Raw genomic sequence first — 16,173 nt, 5'->3', positions numbered from 1 at the left:
ATAAATATGGGCGCAGAGTGATTGAAATGGAAGATGAGAAGGGATACTGCAATATGTATTCCGTAGTGAGATGAAAACCACTTTGAGGCAGAAGTTACACTTGTACTTGAAGCAGGTTAGCAAAAATTCTTGCTGAAAGCTTATAAAAACATTGGGTATAAGAAAGGTGTGGGCTTTATAATATCACGTAGACCTAAAATTTGTCTAAAGTAGCAAACTTTTCTATGAGGGATGAAAAGCAGCAAAGAAAGGCATACAATTAGTCAAACATGTCTGAGACAGATGCCTTCACAAAACAGAGCTTTGGCCCATGACTGCATTTCAGATGACCTGGAATGGGCTAGTTGCAAGGGCACACGAGGATCTAGCCTGGGGAGTGAGCAAAAACCTGCCGGTTCACCAAGGACTAGGAAGGGTATTTGCAGAATCTCTCCACAACAGATGAGCAGCACCTAAAGTAAATTGGCAATTCAGCTTCTCCTCCTGAGACTCAAGGGTTATAAATCCCATCAAAGAGGCAACAGTACTTTATCTTGCAGTTCTGAGTAGATGGGAGTATCTGAAAAAAAGAAATATGGTATAGGAAAGTGCAAGCAAAAAGAGGACCATAAGGAGGTTGGTTTCCAAACAATAATTTACTAGCTGGGACTGGATTAAAACAGAAATGGCACAGATCTAAAACATACCAATTTTGTTAGGAATCAAAGGGATTGCAGATGGATGGTAGCCTTAGGTGACCCTAGAAGTGACAGATGTAGAGACTGATTGGAGAGAAAGAGCAGAAGGAGGCATGAGCAGTGGCTAAGAATTTTAAAATCTCTCAGTCTGCAGTCTGCATATGAAGACATTACACAGAGGACACTTTTCTCTCTAGGGACTGTGTATCATGGTAGGTACTGAGGGTGCAACAGTGATAGGGCAAATCTTCTCTATGTGTTGTAAATATGCCAGCAGGGAAGGAAATGTGGAATAGTGTATTTGAATTTTTAGCTGAATGCATTACACACTCCATTGCAGAGCTGTGTCAGAGTGAAGCTGTTTGATGCATCTTCTGAGGGAAAGACTGGTCAGGGTATCGAAGTCTGTTGATTTAAGGACTCCTGGAGTCAACAGCTGATTGCTAATTAACTGCAAAACAGATCAAACAGATTTAGCTATTTAGAAGGATAAATGGGCAATATTAGCTTGTAACACTTTTGCTATAGCACAGACACTAATAATCTAAGTTAACACCTTGTAAAGGAAATGAGTTAGTGATTATGTGGGGTTTACTATTAAAATGTAAAAGTGCAGTTAGGCAAACATGGGAATGCTGAATGTGTATTGGCAGATTCCCGTATTGCCGAACTGCAATTCTATAAATGTCCTTTAGCAAATGCCACTGTGCATTCACTCATATGAGGCTGACATTACAAATAGAGATCAAAGTACAGTGCGGATCGGGAAATTTACCCTTTTCCTCACTGTAGTGCGATCTTGGAGTTGGAATATATAATTTTCAGGGGATATGGGGGGGGGTGCAGCCCCCCTGCAAAAACGTGAATTAAAGTGATGTGCAGTACTGAACTGCATACATTCGAACTGCCGAGAAGCAAGCAGGTAAGTGTCAGCAGGTAAACTTTTGTAAATATTGAAGCCATTGGTTTGATCATTTAAAATTGATGTGTTTTCGACATGTTTACCTAATTAGTACTCAGGAATTCGGAATTGTTTCAATGTTTGTGTGCAATGTGTTTTGACATTCGAGATTTTGATAGTAAACCATTACGGAGTTTAAAGACAATCTCTTGCCTGTTTGGTGAAAAGGATATGGGCAGCTACAGAGTTACTAGAATTAAGAAGTAAACAAAGTCTATTAGTAGAAAGGTAAATGGTGAAAAAGAGAAAAGCTTATGACGCAAGAGCTGCTTCACTCTTTGGAAACCTTCAAGTGAGGCCTAAGCACTTAGGTCCCTTTTTCTTTCTTTCATTGAGATAATGAACTTTGATGTATATACTGAATTAATTTTTTTGAGAGAAAAGTATACTAGAATTAATGGAAAGTCTATGCCCTTAAACACAGAGAGTGAACGGATGAAAGAACAGGCTTAGATACATTAAGTACGAGATGGCCATTTCTCACGATATTCACTTTTCTCCACGGTAAGGTGGACTTGCAGTTGGTATGTATAAGTTTGGGCAGTGGGGACAGGAGGTTACCCCCTGAAAAAGAAGATTAAAGAAGAAGAGCAATCTTAAGATTCACTCTTCTCACAGATTTTGGTCTTTTTTTTTTTAGCTTTCGGCACGCGGCATTTTCAGTACCAACATTTCAGTAAGGGCCTTACATTCTGATGACTTTTCTCATTTGTTACTATTCATAGGATAATAATACAATAGATTACAAATGGACATGCATAATGATACACTGTCAGCAGCCTTACAGATATAGCAATTGTTATTTCATAAATGTGTATATTAAGTGGATGTTATGTAACTAACAATGCAAATCTTTCAATAATAAATTTAATCAAAACTGACATTTTTTTGCATAGTTTATTTTATTTATACATCGCAGAGCACAGTCACTGGCATGTAAACAGAGGGTCAAATGGCAACTATAAACCTAACCAATGACGTAGCTAACTAACCAATCAATGAACCAAATTGTCAGCCAAGTGATGAACCGACCATTCATTAAGCCAAACAACCAGCAAACCAGTTATATAACTAGCGATTAACTATTTTGCCTATCATTTGGTCTGTCAGGCTAAGATCTGACATTGAAGTTAACAGCATTCACAACATACCATACAATGATTTTACAGGCAGAAAAAAGAGGGCAGTATCTGCATGATGCACTGCCTGCTATCTCATATATATCACATATCATATATAATACTACAGCTGATGAAGTGCAATATTCTAAGCAGTTGCAATGTGAAGTCAGAGTCACAGTCTTGCAATACCTAGTAGTACAATACTGTCTAATGTCTTCCTGTCCAATTGTGGTAATGCAGCTGATGAAGTGCAATATTCTAAGCAGTCACAATGTGAAGTCATAGTCTTGCAACACCTACTAGTACAACATTGTCTAATGTCTTTCTGTCCAATTGTGGTAATTTATTGTTATTAATATTTTAATTATTACTGTATGTGCATTAGAATTACTGCCATTCACACTGTGTGTTCATTGTTATGTCTTGCACGGGGACCAAAGCAATGTAATTTCTTTCAGCTTGTGTATATCTGATCAACAAAGTTTACTTTGACTTTACTTCATTCTTGTAATGTACATCACTGTACCTTGAGGAATAATGCATAAGCTCTGTGTGAACAAGCTAAGCAATGCATTGGAACCGACAATATAGAACAATGGAATCCAGCTACCTATACTACTAGATAAAGATAGGGAAACCAGTAAATCACATCAAGATTAGCTTTTGCCATGAAAAATAAAATAAAACAAAAAAAGCATCACCACAGTGATTATCAAACAGGAAGTGTAAATGAAACAAAAAAGGACAGACTATGTCAGAGCCACGTGGTAGCTGCACATATTGACAGCTTTTCTTATTTACTTTTATTTATAGTATGATGATGCAATGGATTACACATGGGCAGGCATGATGATACACTATTAGTAGATGCAAAAATGGCACATATGGTGGCTTTTACTCCTACATTGTTATGGAGTTCAAACAGCTTATATATTATGAATTCTTAGTATGATGCTTGGTTACCTCATCTCTGAGTCAATCAATAGTTAATGCCATGTGTCATCATTGCAACAAGCACATTAACAATGAAATGAAGGGATGTCTTAAACAGTCAATAATGGCAAAGGGTATAGTAGTACAGAGGACTACTTCTGAAATACTTACCAACTTGCGGTCCTTAAGCATATTATACTCCTCAGCCAATGCCTGCAAATAGATTACAGAAATTATGCTACCATTATTATAATTAATAGCAGTCACATCAGCTAAAAAATGCTAACAAAGTTACATGATGAAAAATGAAATCTGCAGTTTCTGTGTTAGATCAAGGCAGAAGTGGTGGTGTAGTCACATGCAGTGAGATACATTACTCCCAGTAAAAGACAAATCTATTCAGTGATTTAATAGGTTCATAGGTTCATACTAGGCTATCTGCCCTAGGGCATTTATAAGCCTAGCCAGAGTGTATTTGGCTTTCACCACCCATTTTAAAATAATTTTGCTATGCCCTTTTCGAGATTAGTATACTGTGCCTCTGTCTAACAGTGACACAGAAGTGATACCTGGAGTAAACCTACGATCTCCCATCCACTCATCAAGATTCCTCTTGAAGAGAGTCAATGAGGGACTCTGCGTAACCTGGACTGGGATTTTATTCCAGAGTGAAGGGAGCCTCTGGGTTATGAATCTGTCCCTCCAGCATGTCCTATTTATTTCAGTGCTGAGGTTCAAGTCTCTCGAGCGCGTAGCTCGATCGGATTTGGATTTTCTGAGGTGCAGCATGTCCATTAATTCTGCTTTGGACATGGCTTTATAATATCAGACTGTTGGTAGTTAAAAAAAAAAAAAAAAACAACATAACAGACCTGCTTTTGACTCGAAGTTGGATGGCAGGGAGCTGTCCACTAGTTTTAGAGAACACGGACCACAACTACCATCCGATTCCCATATTTAGGGACAGAGGCTGAGAATATCCTAGGAATGCATTAATGTGCCTAGTACGAGCCATAATGCTCTTGCTAAAAAGGCCCTTCTTCCACAATGTGCTCATTTGAGATCCAGAGACATGTTAGCCGTGACAAGGTAAACCTCATTATCTTCTGATTTGCATGAAAATGAATCCCATTTACCACAACATGCAAATCATTTGTTTCAGTGATAGTTAACAAAAATGTACTGCATTTATTTATTTGCTGCATTGTCTACCTGTATTTTCTCTCTCACGGTTAGTTCAGTGGCTAGTTTCCCAGTGGGGGTTGCTTTGTATTCTGTGAAGTCAGCCCACCCAAGGTGTTAGCTTCTGGTCAACACCTCTGTGTTTATCTGATTGTCTGAATGTCTATTTTCTCTGTTGTACATCTGGTACAAATACTTACATCTCTGTGAAATTGTGCTCAGTAGCAGAGCTGATTACCTGGATATACCAAGCTGATATAAGTATACTTTTTTGCACTTGATCTGTTTCAGTGATAGCTAACAAAACTGTAATGCAATTATTAATTTGCTTCGTTGTTTATTGCTGGCCCCTGTCTGCATTTTGTTTGTTTTTCCCACCCTCTCACCCAAGTGTTGTACTCTTAAACTTGGTGGCTTTGGAATTGCCTGCCCTTGCTATAAATTTGATTTTGGTCACCCCCCCCCCCATTCCCATCTCATTAGCTCACTCACATGAGTACAGTGAGATCATTTGGGAAGGACTACTCCCTTGTTAATTTGATTTTGGACACTCCTCCTAATCCCATCTCATTAGCTCAGTCTACGAGTACAGAGAGCATTTGGGAAGGCCAACCCCCTTAGTTTCTTAATTTTGAACTATCTTCCGTTTCCTCCCTCTCCAATTAAAAAATGTACAATTTACATGTACACTATGAACCTAAATGTACACTTTATTCAGCTGATTTTACTGTAATTGTATTCTTCCTACTTTATTACCTTATTTTGCTTTGCTGCATGTTCTTTAGAGTTCATGTGCTTTTATTCTGCTCCATTTATTACTGCTCGTTAGTAGCCTGATTAAATTTCTCTCTTATTCTAAGCATCTTAGTTTTGGTTTTAGCACTTGGGCTTCAGGCCAGTTACTTTACATTTAAGAAGTTTTTGGTGGTATACACTCTTGTGGACAAACCCTTATCAAAATCCTCTCTCCATAAATCTGCCCAAGTATTTGTAACACTATGGCTGGACAGTTCCCTTCAGTTTCTCCTGCCAACCTGGTCGACATGGGCATATTGTGACAGTGTAGCAACTGCCTCATGTTTACTGACAGCCTTCTTCTCCTAGCACATAATTCTTCTACTTGCGAGAAATACATCTACATCAGTAACCTGGAACTCATGCTCTCTCGTGCTACAGTCAGTACTCCTGTCAAAGAGGAGATTACCAGCACAAACACCACACCACTCACATCACATAGCCAAGCACAACACACACCCACCTATACAGAGGTTCTCAATAAAAACTTACCTAAACAGTACAGACCTCCAAAACACACACAAAAAACATTCCACACACAACTCCAAACATATCACACCCAGCAGACAACACACCAGTGTCTCACAAAGACAGCTCATAAGGCATAACAATAAACCAAACATACTAGTCATTGGCGACTCAGTTGTGAGACACACCGATGTCCCCCTTCCATGCTCGTCAAGGAAAAGGTCACAGTCAGTTGTCTTTCTGGTGCCAGAATCTGCCACATCATACACTCACTGAAGTCCCTCTACAGCAAGTAAAAGTATGACTCTGTCATTGTCCACGTTGGTATGAATGACTTGAGACATACCTTCCTGTACTACATGGAGAGAGAGAGACATGATCGAGTTCTCAGACTATGTGTCCCAGGCAGGTATGGCCCAAACCCTAAACAGCATCCTACCTTCACCAAGAATGATACCACAACACCAATAAAAAATAATTGACTTCAACAATTGGCTTAGTTTCTGGTATCATTCCAAGGGGATCTAGTATCTGTCTGCCTGAGATGACATGGTTGACAGGCCTCGACACTTTGCCAGAGATGGCCTCTACCTGTCACCCCTGGTATTCCTGATCCTGGCCAAGCTGTTGTTTAAAATGCCAGAATGAGGAGGGCAATGTCCCAAAGGCAAATCTTCCAACATAAAATATATGTCAAAAAGCAAGGTCACGCTACTTAACGCTAGGAGCCTTAACCTGAAAAAGGACTCACTTGAGGCTTTCTTTGCACTGGAAGATGCCAACATCTGTGCAGTCACGGAAACTTGCTTCAGGGCTGTGGAGAGCACCCCTGCCTTATCAGGCTTTACCTCATTCCACACATTCTGACCCCAAAATGAGGTGGGGAAGACTAAGGGTGCTGAAGTCTCTACCTTCATTAAGGACAGGCACACCTCCACACTGGTTTGCCAGCATGACACACTGTAACTACTCCAGGTGCAACTGACAGTTGGCTAGACACCCATCCGAGTTGTAGCCAGCTACAGACCTCCCCTCCATGACTCAGGACACCCACTCTTCCTACCTGGATCTACTTGACGCCATCAAGGTACCCCCTAACACCCTGATCCTTGATGACTTCAACTACCCCACCATAGACTGGGTGAACTTTTCCTCCACTAATGCACTCACCCAACTATTCCTGGACTTCATCGATTCTAATGCACTAGACCAGTTTGTCTCATCCCAACAAGGGGCGATAACATTCTGGACTTGGTTCTCACCAACATGGGTGACCACTGCACCACTTCCATAATATGTTCTTCCCTGGTGAGATCAGATCAGTCTGTCTCATTCAACATTTCTATCCCACCCCCCCCCACCCCCACCCCCGGCCATAATCAGGCTGAAGAACTTCTCAAAAGCTGACTATATCCTCCTAAGGGAGGGTATCGGTAGCTTCACACCACAGTACCCCTCAGAGGATGCAGACAACTATACTGAACAGTATGCCAATGTAGTGTACAAGCACCTGTACAACTGCATGGACTCAGCCATACCCAACAGAATTAAAACCTGCTCCTCAAGGAAACACAGACCTGTCTATTGGACATCCTGTATCAACAGAATTTACAACAAAAGGAAGAAACTGTTGTCCAAGGGTAAAAAGAAAAATTCCAAATTGGAAAAATTTCCTCCTTAGCTTCAACAAGCAAATTAGATCATTAGTGAAAACCTCCAAAGCCAATTATGAATCAAAACTAGCCTCAAAAACAAAGGGAAACCACAAAGCCTTCTTCAGTTATGTCAGGAACCTCCATGGCAAAGCTCAGGTTTGTTATGAATTAGTTCTTAATGGTATCACTTACACTGATCCTGTTGACTTAGCTAACCTGCTAGCAGATAGGTTCAGTGCAAACTTCACCCCCCATCCTCCCCAAAGGCCCTTTCGACATCCCCGATTACTTGTCCCACACATCACATCTTCATAGATCCAGTATTAAAGGCCCTATCCAAGGCAAAGAACACAGCTTCCATGGGACCTGATAGTATCCCAGGCTGTATTCTGCACCATTTCCAGCAAGAACTAGCTTTGCCACTGAGCACCCTATTCAACCACAGCCTAAGTTCAGGTTTCATTCTAACAGAGTGGAGAACTGTTATCCCTTTGCACAAACGTGGTGCCACTACTGACCCTGGAAACTATTGCCCCATTAGCTTGATAAGTCCGATCTGTAAAGCCATGGAAAGTCAGTATATACAGCTTACCTTGACTTGGCCAAGGCCTTTGACACAATCCCCCACTTGGGCATCATCAAAAAGCTAACACAACTTGGCATCGAAAAGCTAACACAACTTGACATAATCCCTATCTCATCAGGTGGGTGGCCAACTGCCTCACTGACAGGACCCTCAAGGTCAAAATAGGCACCTTGACCTCTGATAACAGACCTGTCACTAGTGGTGTTCCCCAGGGATCTGTCCTGGGAACCCTACTGCTTGGCATCTAATTCTCAGAGTTCCAGGCAAAGACAAAAGTCCTGTGGTTGACCAAGTTTGTGGACTAAGTTGGGTGCAGTTACTGACTCCCAAGATGCTGTTAACATACTGCAGGAGGGTCGCACAGCAACAAATGACAGGTGAGAAAGTCATGGCCTCAAGTTAAACACAAAAAATGTATCATCATACCATTCAGCAAAAACACGACCCCTATTGACTACCACATCAGCAACAACTCCCTAAGCACACAACCTGTGGTGAGAGACCTGGGTACTCAGGTTGACAACAATCTCACATTTGACCATCATGTAGCGGCAGTGGTCAGAAAAGCCTTTTACTTGGTTCACTTCATAAATAAAGGGATTGCATCCAGAAAAAAAAGGAGGTTATTACCTCTCTATATTACCCCCTCATTAGGCCAATAATGGAGTATAATGCCCCATTTGGTATGTATCTCTTCAAACATCTGCACCAACTGGAAATGTCACAGAAATACCTCACAAAGCGAATCCATGGCCTCAAAGACCTATCCTATGTGGACAGGCTCAAATCACCATCACTCTACTCAGTATTGTACAGATTGCTCAGATGTGATCTGTGTCTCGCCTAAAAGGCAATTTCATGCCCTGCCCTACTATAGATGCTCCATATCCATAAATCTAACTCCTCGCGCATTACCCGCTCAAAAGGGCCAAATGTAATATGCAACATCAACAAAACCTGCTGGAGAGACAGGTTTATCTCCTAGAGGTTGTCCCGTCTCTTGAATAGACTTCCCATACATGTCAGAGTACCTCACTGACCCTCTTCAAGTGCAACCTTGATGAGTGAATGGGAAACCACAAATTTGTCACTGGGGTTTCACCTGTGTCCCTCATTGACAGGTGGGACAGGTGCAGGTGCTAACTCAGGTTTCTTTTTTGGGGATAAACTCTTGCTTAGGCTTGTAAGGGCCCCAGGGTCATTAGCCTAGTAACCTCCTATGATCCACACATTGTAGTAGAAAACTGCTGCTCATATAAACAGTGCCACTCCCCAGCACTCGCTCACACACATGCATATCTCAGTACCTATACCTATCCCTAGCTTGTCTGCCCTCCTATTTTCTGCCACTCCCATAATTGCTGAAATGCTATCACAACACATACTTACTATGCTCTAGGGGATTGTATATCCCCCAACCCCCCCTACTACTGCTTGTGCTCTTACAGCACTTTAAGAGTAATCCTTGGGGGTCTAGTTGATTTCTTGCATCATTCTCATGTGGATCCTTTCCTAGTGGCTGATCCGGGTAGACAGCACAGGGCTCATTAGCATATGCCACCCCACCTGGACTGCCTCATTAGCATAGCTACATGGCCAACCCTATGCATTGCTCTTTGTGGTAGAGGACCAGGCAGCACTGTGTTAGGGTGGTTGCTGAATCGGGGGAAAGTTACTGCAACATGTACATGGATTTCCCCCTATTTCATGTAGGAAGATGACATGTTTCCAAGGCAGGAAAAAATTTTGCCTGACTACTCTAGCTGCTGGTGGAAATTGATCTGCATCAAAGATAACTGAATACTTCTACATTCTACTATAAACATCCAGTAAGTTTCTTTTGATTGGTAAACAAGCAATGCTAATTATTTATTTGGGTTTAAAGGTCAATTCAAACTGATGCCACAATCACATGATGCATTAGGTGTCTAATTTCCCATCTTGTTTACTTATTGCTCATATCATAGCTTTCCACAAACTGAACTTTAAGTCTTTATTTATTTTTTTTTTATTTAATGCGAGGAATTGTGTAACAGTTTACTTTACTTCACAGCACCCCATAAAGAAGCCAAGCCATGACTATGTCATTTCAGAAACTCAGGGGGGCAGAGTAACTGTACAAACAATGGTGTTCTTCAAAAGTACAAAAATACAGAATTAGCATTTAGACAGAACTGCAATTTGTTAAATAGGCTGCAATGTTTAAAATAAAAGATGACTGAACTATACAGGTCCAGTTGATTTTCATTATGAATTTGTTTTAATAAGGCATTTTACATCACATGATGTGGACTCTGGTGATTACCTGATACTCCTCACTGTCCTCGTGGAGAAGATCCAGCTGGCTGTTTATGTCAGACAGTCTCTTGTTGACGTCATCCATTGCTGCTTGTAGCTGCTTATACTCCTGTAGGCCAGAGTCAAATTCTTGTTTATAAGTCTGCCTTTGCTGCTCAGAAGTAATTCTTGGGAATGTTCTGCATGGAATAGAATAAAGTCAAACAGAATGAGTTATATCAGTTTATCAGAGAGTGTACTGCAAATTATTATTACATATTCTGGTCATTTAAGCTACCATTTTATTCAATTAATTTGCCTACTGAATGGTGTACATGGTTGGTATAAACAAGTTATTATATATACAATTTTATGATGTCTAACAAAGTAGAGAAAGCTTAATAGTTCTAATACCCAAATTAGCTAATAAAGCAAGACAAAGCAGCAGACAATGGGGACAGACCTGAACTTGGAGAGAGAGAGAGAGAGAAAGTAAAAAAAAAAAAAAAAAAAAGCAACAAGGACCTCCAAAGCCGAAACGCGAACACCACTCACAACCAAAGTGACACATAGCTCACAACACCAGTGTGCCACCCAACAACAGCCCCTAAGGCAAGACAATGTACCCAACACTTTAATCATAGGTGACTCTATAGTCAGGCACACTGACGTCCCACTCACCAGACTGAACAAGGAGAAAATTATGGTCAGCTGCCTGTCGGGTGCCAGAATTTGCCACATAACGCATGCACTCAACTCACTCCACAAAAAGTACAAATACGACTCTGTCATTGTCTATGCTGGAGTGAATGACTTGAGACATACCTCCCTGGACTACATGAAACGAGATATGGAAGAGCTCTTGGATCATGTGACCCAGGCAGGTATGACCCTAGCCCTGAGTAGCATCCTGCCTTCGCCCAGAATGATACCACAGTATAAGGACAAAATGATTGACTTCAACAATTGGCTAAGCTTCTGGTGTCATTCAAGGGGGATCCAGTATTTGTCTGCCTGGGAAGACATGATTGACAAACCACAATGCTTTGCCAGAGATGGTCTGCACCTGTCACCCCTGGGATTCAGGTTACTGGCTAAAGCTCTTGCCACCCCTATAGTGCCTTTTTTAGGCAAGGTTCAAAGGATAAAACCACCACCATAACAGATAGAAACAGGCAAAATCTGAAGGTAGTGCTACTCAATGCTAGAAGTATAAACCTCAAAATGCACTCTCTCGAGGCACTCTTAAAAATGGAGAACACCGATATCTGTGCAGTAAATGAGATCTGGTTCAAGGCTCCAGAGAGCACCCCTGCAATACTGGGCTACAATTCTTACCACACTTTTCGGCCACAAAACCAGGACCGAAACACTAAAGGTGGAGGAGTGTCCATATTCACCAACTATATTCACACCTCCAAGCTAGTTGCCCAACACAATGCATCTGAAATTCTCCAGGTGCAACTAACACTAGGTAAGACTGCAATCCAAATTGTAGCTTGCTACAGATCCCCAACCATGCCCCAAGATTCTCACTACACCTTTCTAAACATACTGGAAAATATTAAGATACAACCAAACACCCTAATACTGGGTGATTTCAACTACCCTGCCATTAACTGGGAAAACTACTTGGGTACCAACCCCTTTTCCCAACAGTTCTTGGAATTCAAAAATTCCAATGCCCTGGATCAACTAATCCATTGTCCCACCAGGGGCTCCAATATCCTAGACCTGGTCATTACCAACATGGTAGATAGATGCTCCACACCAGTGGTCACCCCCTCATTGGTCAGGTCTGACCATAAGTAAATCACCCTTGACATCCACATCCCACCCCCACCCCCCAGTAAGGAAACCTCCTTAAAAAACTTATCCAAAGCCAACTTCAAGCTACTGAAGTCAGAAGTGACAAACTTCACAACAGCCACGCAGACGGGATCTGGAAGTTCGACTGCAGAATCCTACACTAAGGCACTGTATGAGCACATCCACTTGTGCATGAATCGTGCCATCCCAAATAGAACCAATATGCTCTTCTCCAAAAAAAAAAAGGAAGCCAATCTGGTGGTCCCCTGCTATAAACAAATTATACAACAGAAGGAAGAAACTGTTGCAAAAAAGAGGAAAATCCCAGGATGCAAAAAACTCCCTCACCAGCCTCAGTAAGAAGCTGAGATCCCTCATAAAATCCTCAAAAGCTAGTTACGAAAATAAAATTGCCAAAGATTCCAAAGACAACCACAAGGCATTCTATAGTTATGTCAAGAATCTAAATGGCAATGCTCAGATCTGGTCTGAGTTACAACAGAATGGCATTAAATATACTGATCCCAAGGATATTGCCAATATCCTGGCAGATTGATTTAGTGCCAACTTCACCCCACTCTCACCCCCTAAAGGGCCCATCTTAATACCAAAAGACTGCCAAATTCCGATAATCATGGCCACACAGGTAGAAACCGCACTCTCCAAAGCTAAGAATACATCATCCATGGGACCAGATGACATCCCAGGCTGTGTACTACATGAACTACAAAATGAACTGGCACCTCACCTAAGTGTCATGTTTAATCATAGCCTCACCTCAGGCTTTGTGACCACTGAGTGGCACACAGCTACAGTTATCCTGCTCCACAAGGGAGGATCCACCTTGGATCCCGGGAACTACCGTCCCATCAGTCTGACCAGCCTGATTTGCAAGGGCATGGAACGCATTATCATGGAACTTATAAACAAAGACATTGGCAACCTTCAAACACTGGACCCCACCCAGTTTGGGTTTGTGAAGGACCGATCTTGTCTCCTGAATCTGATTGACTTCTTCGAATCAGTCTCCAGAGCTGTGGATGAGGGTAAGGCAGTCCACACAGCCTATCTGGACCTCGCCAAGGCCTTTGACACCATCCCCCACTCGGGAATCATAGATAACCTTACTAAGCTGGGCATACATCCCTACGTCACTCAATGGGTTGCTGACTGGCTTACTGACAGAACCCAGACAGTAAAAGTAGCCGACTCCAAATCCAGTTCCAGGCAAGTGGAGTACCTCAGGGTTCAGTCCTGGGACCACTCTTGTTTGGCATCTACTTCTCTGAAGCACAGGCCAACACTAATTGACTCTGGCTAACAAAGTCTGCAGATGACTGCAAACTGGGAGCCATTATTGAATCCCCAAATGATGTGGATATTCTACAAAAGGGCCTTACAGAAACAGATGCCTGGTGCCAGAGTTATGGGCTCAAGCTTAATGCCAAGAAATGTATAGTTATCCCCTTTGGAAAAAAACATGTACCCATGAATTACCACATAGGTGGCAGGACACTAAACATCGAAAGTGTGATGAGAGACTTAGGGACACAGGTGGACAGTAGTCTCACTTTCAATAACCACATTGCCACAACAGTCAGGAAATCCTTCTATGTGGCACACCTCATCACTAAGGGCTTTTCATCCAGAAAAAAGGAGGTCATTGTCCCACTGTACTCATCCCTCATTAGACCCATTATAGAGTATAATGCCCCATTTGGTATGTACCTCACAAGGCATCTGCAACAGCTGGAAAGGCCATAGAAATACCTCACTTAAAGAATCACAGGCTAAAGCAGATGCCATATACTGACCATCTAAAAAAAACCCCAGCTATCCTCTGTGGCATAATGTCTACACAGAGGCGATCTCTGCTTAACATACAAGGCCATGTCAAACCCTGAACTGTTGGACATGCTCCACTTAAAGAAATCCCAATCCCTCAGAGCCACACGCTCCAGGGATCTAAACCTTGTCATCACAATGAACAAAACATGCTGAAGGGATAGGTTCCTGACCCAGAGACTCCCGATACTCTGGAATAGACTGCCCATACATATCAAGCAGAGCGCCTCATTGGCCCTCTTCAAAAGGAACCTTGATGATTGGATGGGAGATAGGAAATTCACCCCAGGGATCATGTCAGTTGCCCTGCTAGACAGGGGCCTGGAGAAGTAAATATTGTGGGAAGAAATATCCAGGGAATTGTTATGGCTATGCTTGCATAGGCCCTAGAGCTGATAGCCTAGTACCAACCTATGAACCTATAACCTTATCAATAACAATTTAACAGTCATGGAATCAAATGCAATAAAGCAAGTAAATAAATTTGGGTGCATGCAAACCTGTTAATAACAGTCTCTAAAACCATATGTTGGATGAACAGTTTCACTTAACTCGCAACCATCCAGAATTTTGCAGAATGTCCTGATTTTTGCCTCATATTTATGGGTTTTCCTGATACAATTAATGGTTTTCTGGCCAATCATTGAAGATTTAAGTCATTAAATAATGAGACACAGTTGGGAATCAGACTCCATATCCTTCAGAAATTGTATGCTACTGTAAAACCTGCTATCCTGAAAACTTTCTAAGTTTATAAGAGCAGTATTTAAAATCTGTCTCAGCTTTTGGGCATCTGTCCCCAATTATTTTTGGCTTTGCATAGAATTCTTGAGCTATGCGATGTAAGCTTTTCTTTAGAGTTTTAGCAATACAACATGCCAGGGGAGCTCTTATTGAATAGAAGAGCAATACTTTCAGAATAATTATTGTGGTTATATTAGACAAATTATTTCTCCGCACTAAATGAGAAAATGGAGACAGTTCTCTATATAAAGATTTTTTTCTTTTTTGCCCCATTGTCTACTGACCATCAGACTCAGGCCTATTCATAAAGAAAAGTCAAAAGACATTTTGTCATGTTCTTCAGAACCATCATGCAACACAATTCTTTTTATTCAGTCATAGAAATAATAGCAAATTACATGGCTAGCAATAAAGCAGATAGGACATTTAGGAATGAAATAGTATATACACAGTGTTGCAAAAATGGTTTAATTTTCCTAAGTTTTAAATCCCATAAGGCCTCAGTACTGGGAAACCGAATAAGATGATGTTACATAGACCATACAAGCAGGACCATTTACAGTTATGCCAAAATCATTTTCTGCATTTGACTAGCTATTTGACACACATTTGACTAGCTATTTGACACACTTAACACAGCAATGCACAAGTAATGCAGAGATCATACTTTAAATATCATGAGGCAGTTTATGGTAGTCATATGCAAGGACCAGCTGTAAACCAGTAAAAGACAGCACATAAACTCTTTGCTTACCTATCCAGGTCATCGTCATCTAACTCATCACACGATTCTGCTCCTGTAGTATAATCAGTGTCATATCCCTCAGAGTTAGGTGACTTTTCTCGACCAGCTTTGCGCTTTCTTGGTGGTCTACTCTGGACTGGCTTTTTTGCAGTTGCATCAGAGCTACTGCTATAATTATGGGTAGGAGGTGGGTAGTTTTTCATAAGAGGAATTTCACTTTCATGCACCCTGTCAAACAAAAATAGAAATATAATCACAAACCACCAGCAGACAAAAAAATTGAACAAATACCACTGGCGATAGTTCCAAAGATTTATTTGAAAAAAACTTTAGCGTCTCGGCCAACACAGCCTTCAAAATGTCAATACAGAAATA

At 41.3% G+C, this 16,173-nt stretch overlaps 1 protein-coding gene across 3 annotated transcripts in view; it reads right to left on the bottom strand.

Moving 5' to 3' along the window:
• Window positions 1-16,173, bottom strand: part of OCLN (occludin) — a 395,619-nt gene that overhangs the window by 72,044 nt on the left and 307,402 nt on the right. For all 3 annotated transcript variants that reach the window (XM_044071524.1, XM_044071525.1, XM_044071523.1), the window contains exons 6-8: window positions 15,808-16,026; window positions 10,684-10,855; window positions 3,864-3,905 (exon numbers count right to left, since the gene is read on the bottom strand). In XM_044071524.1, the coding sequence (XP_043927459.1) occupies window positions 3,864-3,905; window positions 10,684-10,855; window positions 15,808-16,026 (433 nt within the window). The remainder of the gene's footprint in view (window positions 1-3,863; window positions 3,906-10,683; window positions 10,856-15,807; window positions 16,027-16,173) is intronic.

Source organism: Protopterus annectens, chromosome 5.part0, assembly GCF_019279795.1.
Source record: "Protopterus annectens isolate FY-2018-M chromosome 5.part0, PAN1.0, whole genome shotgun sequence".
NCBI lineage: Eukaryota > Metazoa > Chordata > Ceratodontiformes > Protopteridae > Protopterus > Protopterus annectens.
Note: the sequence above shows the minus strand (reverse complement) of the source record. Positions and strands in the feature narration are given on the sequence as shown.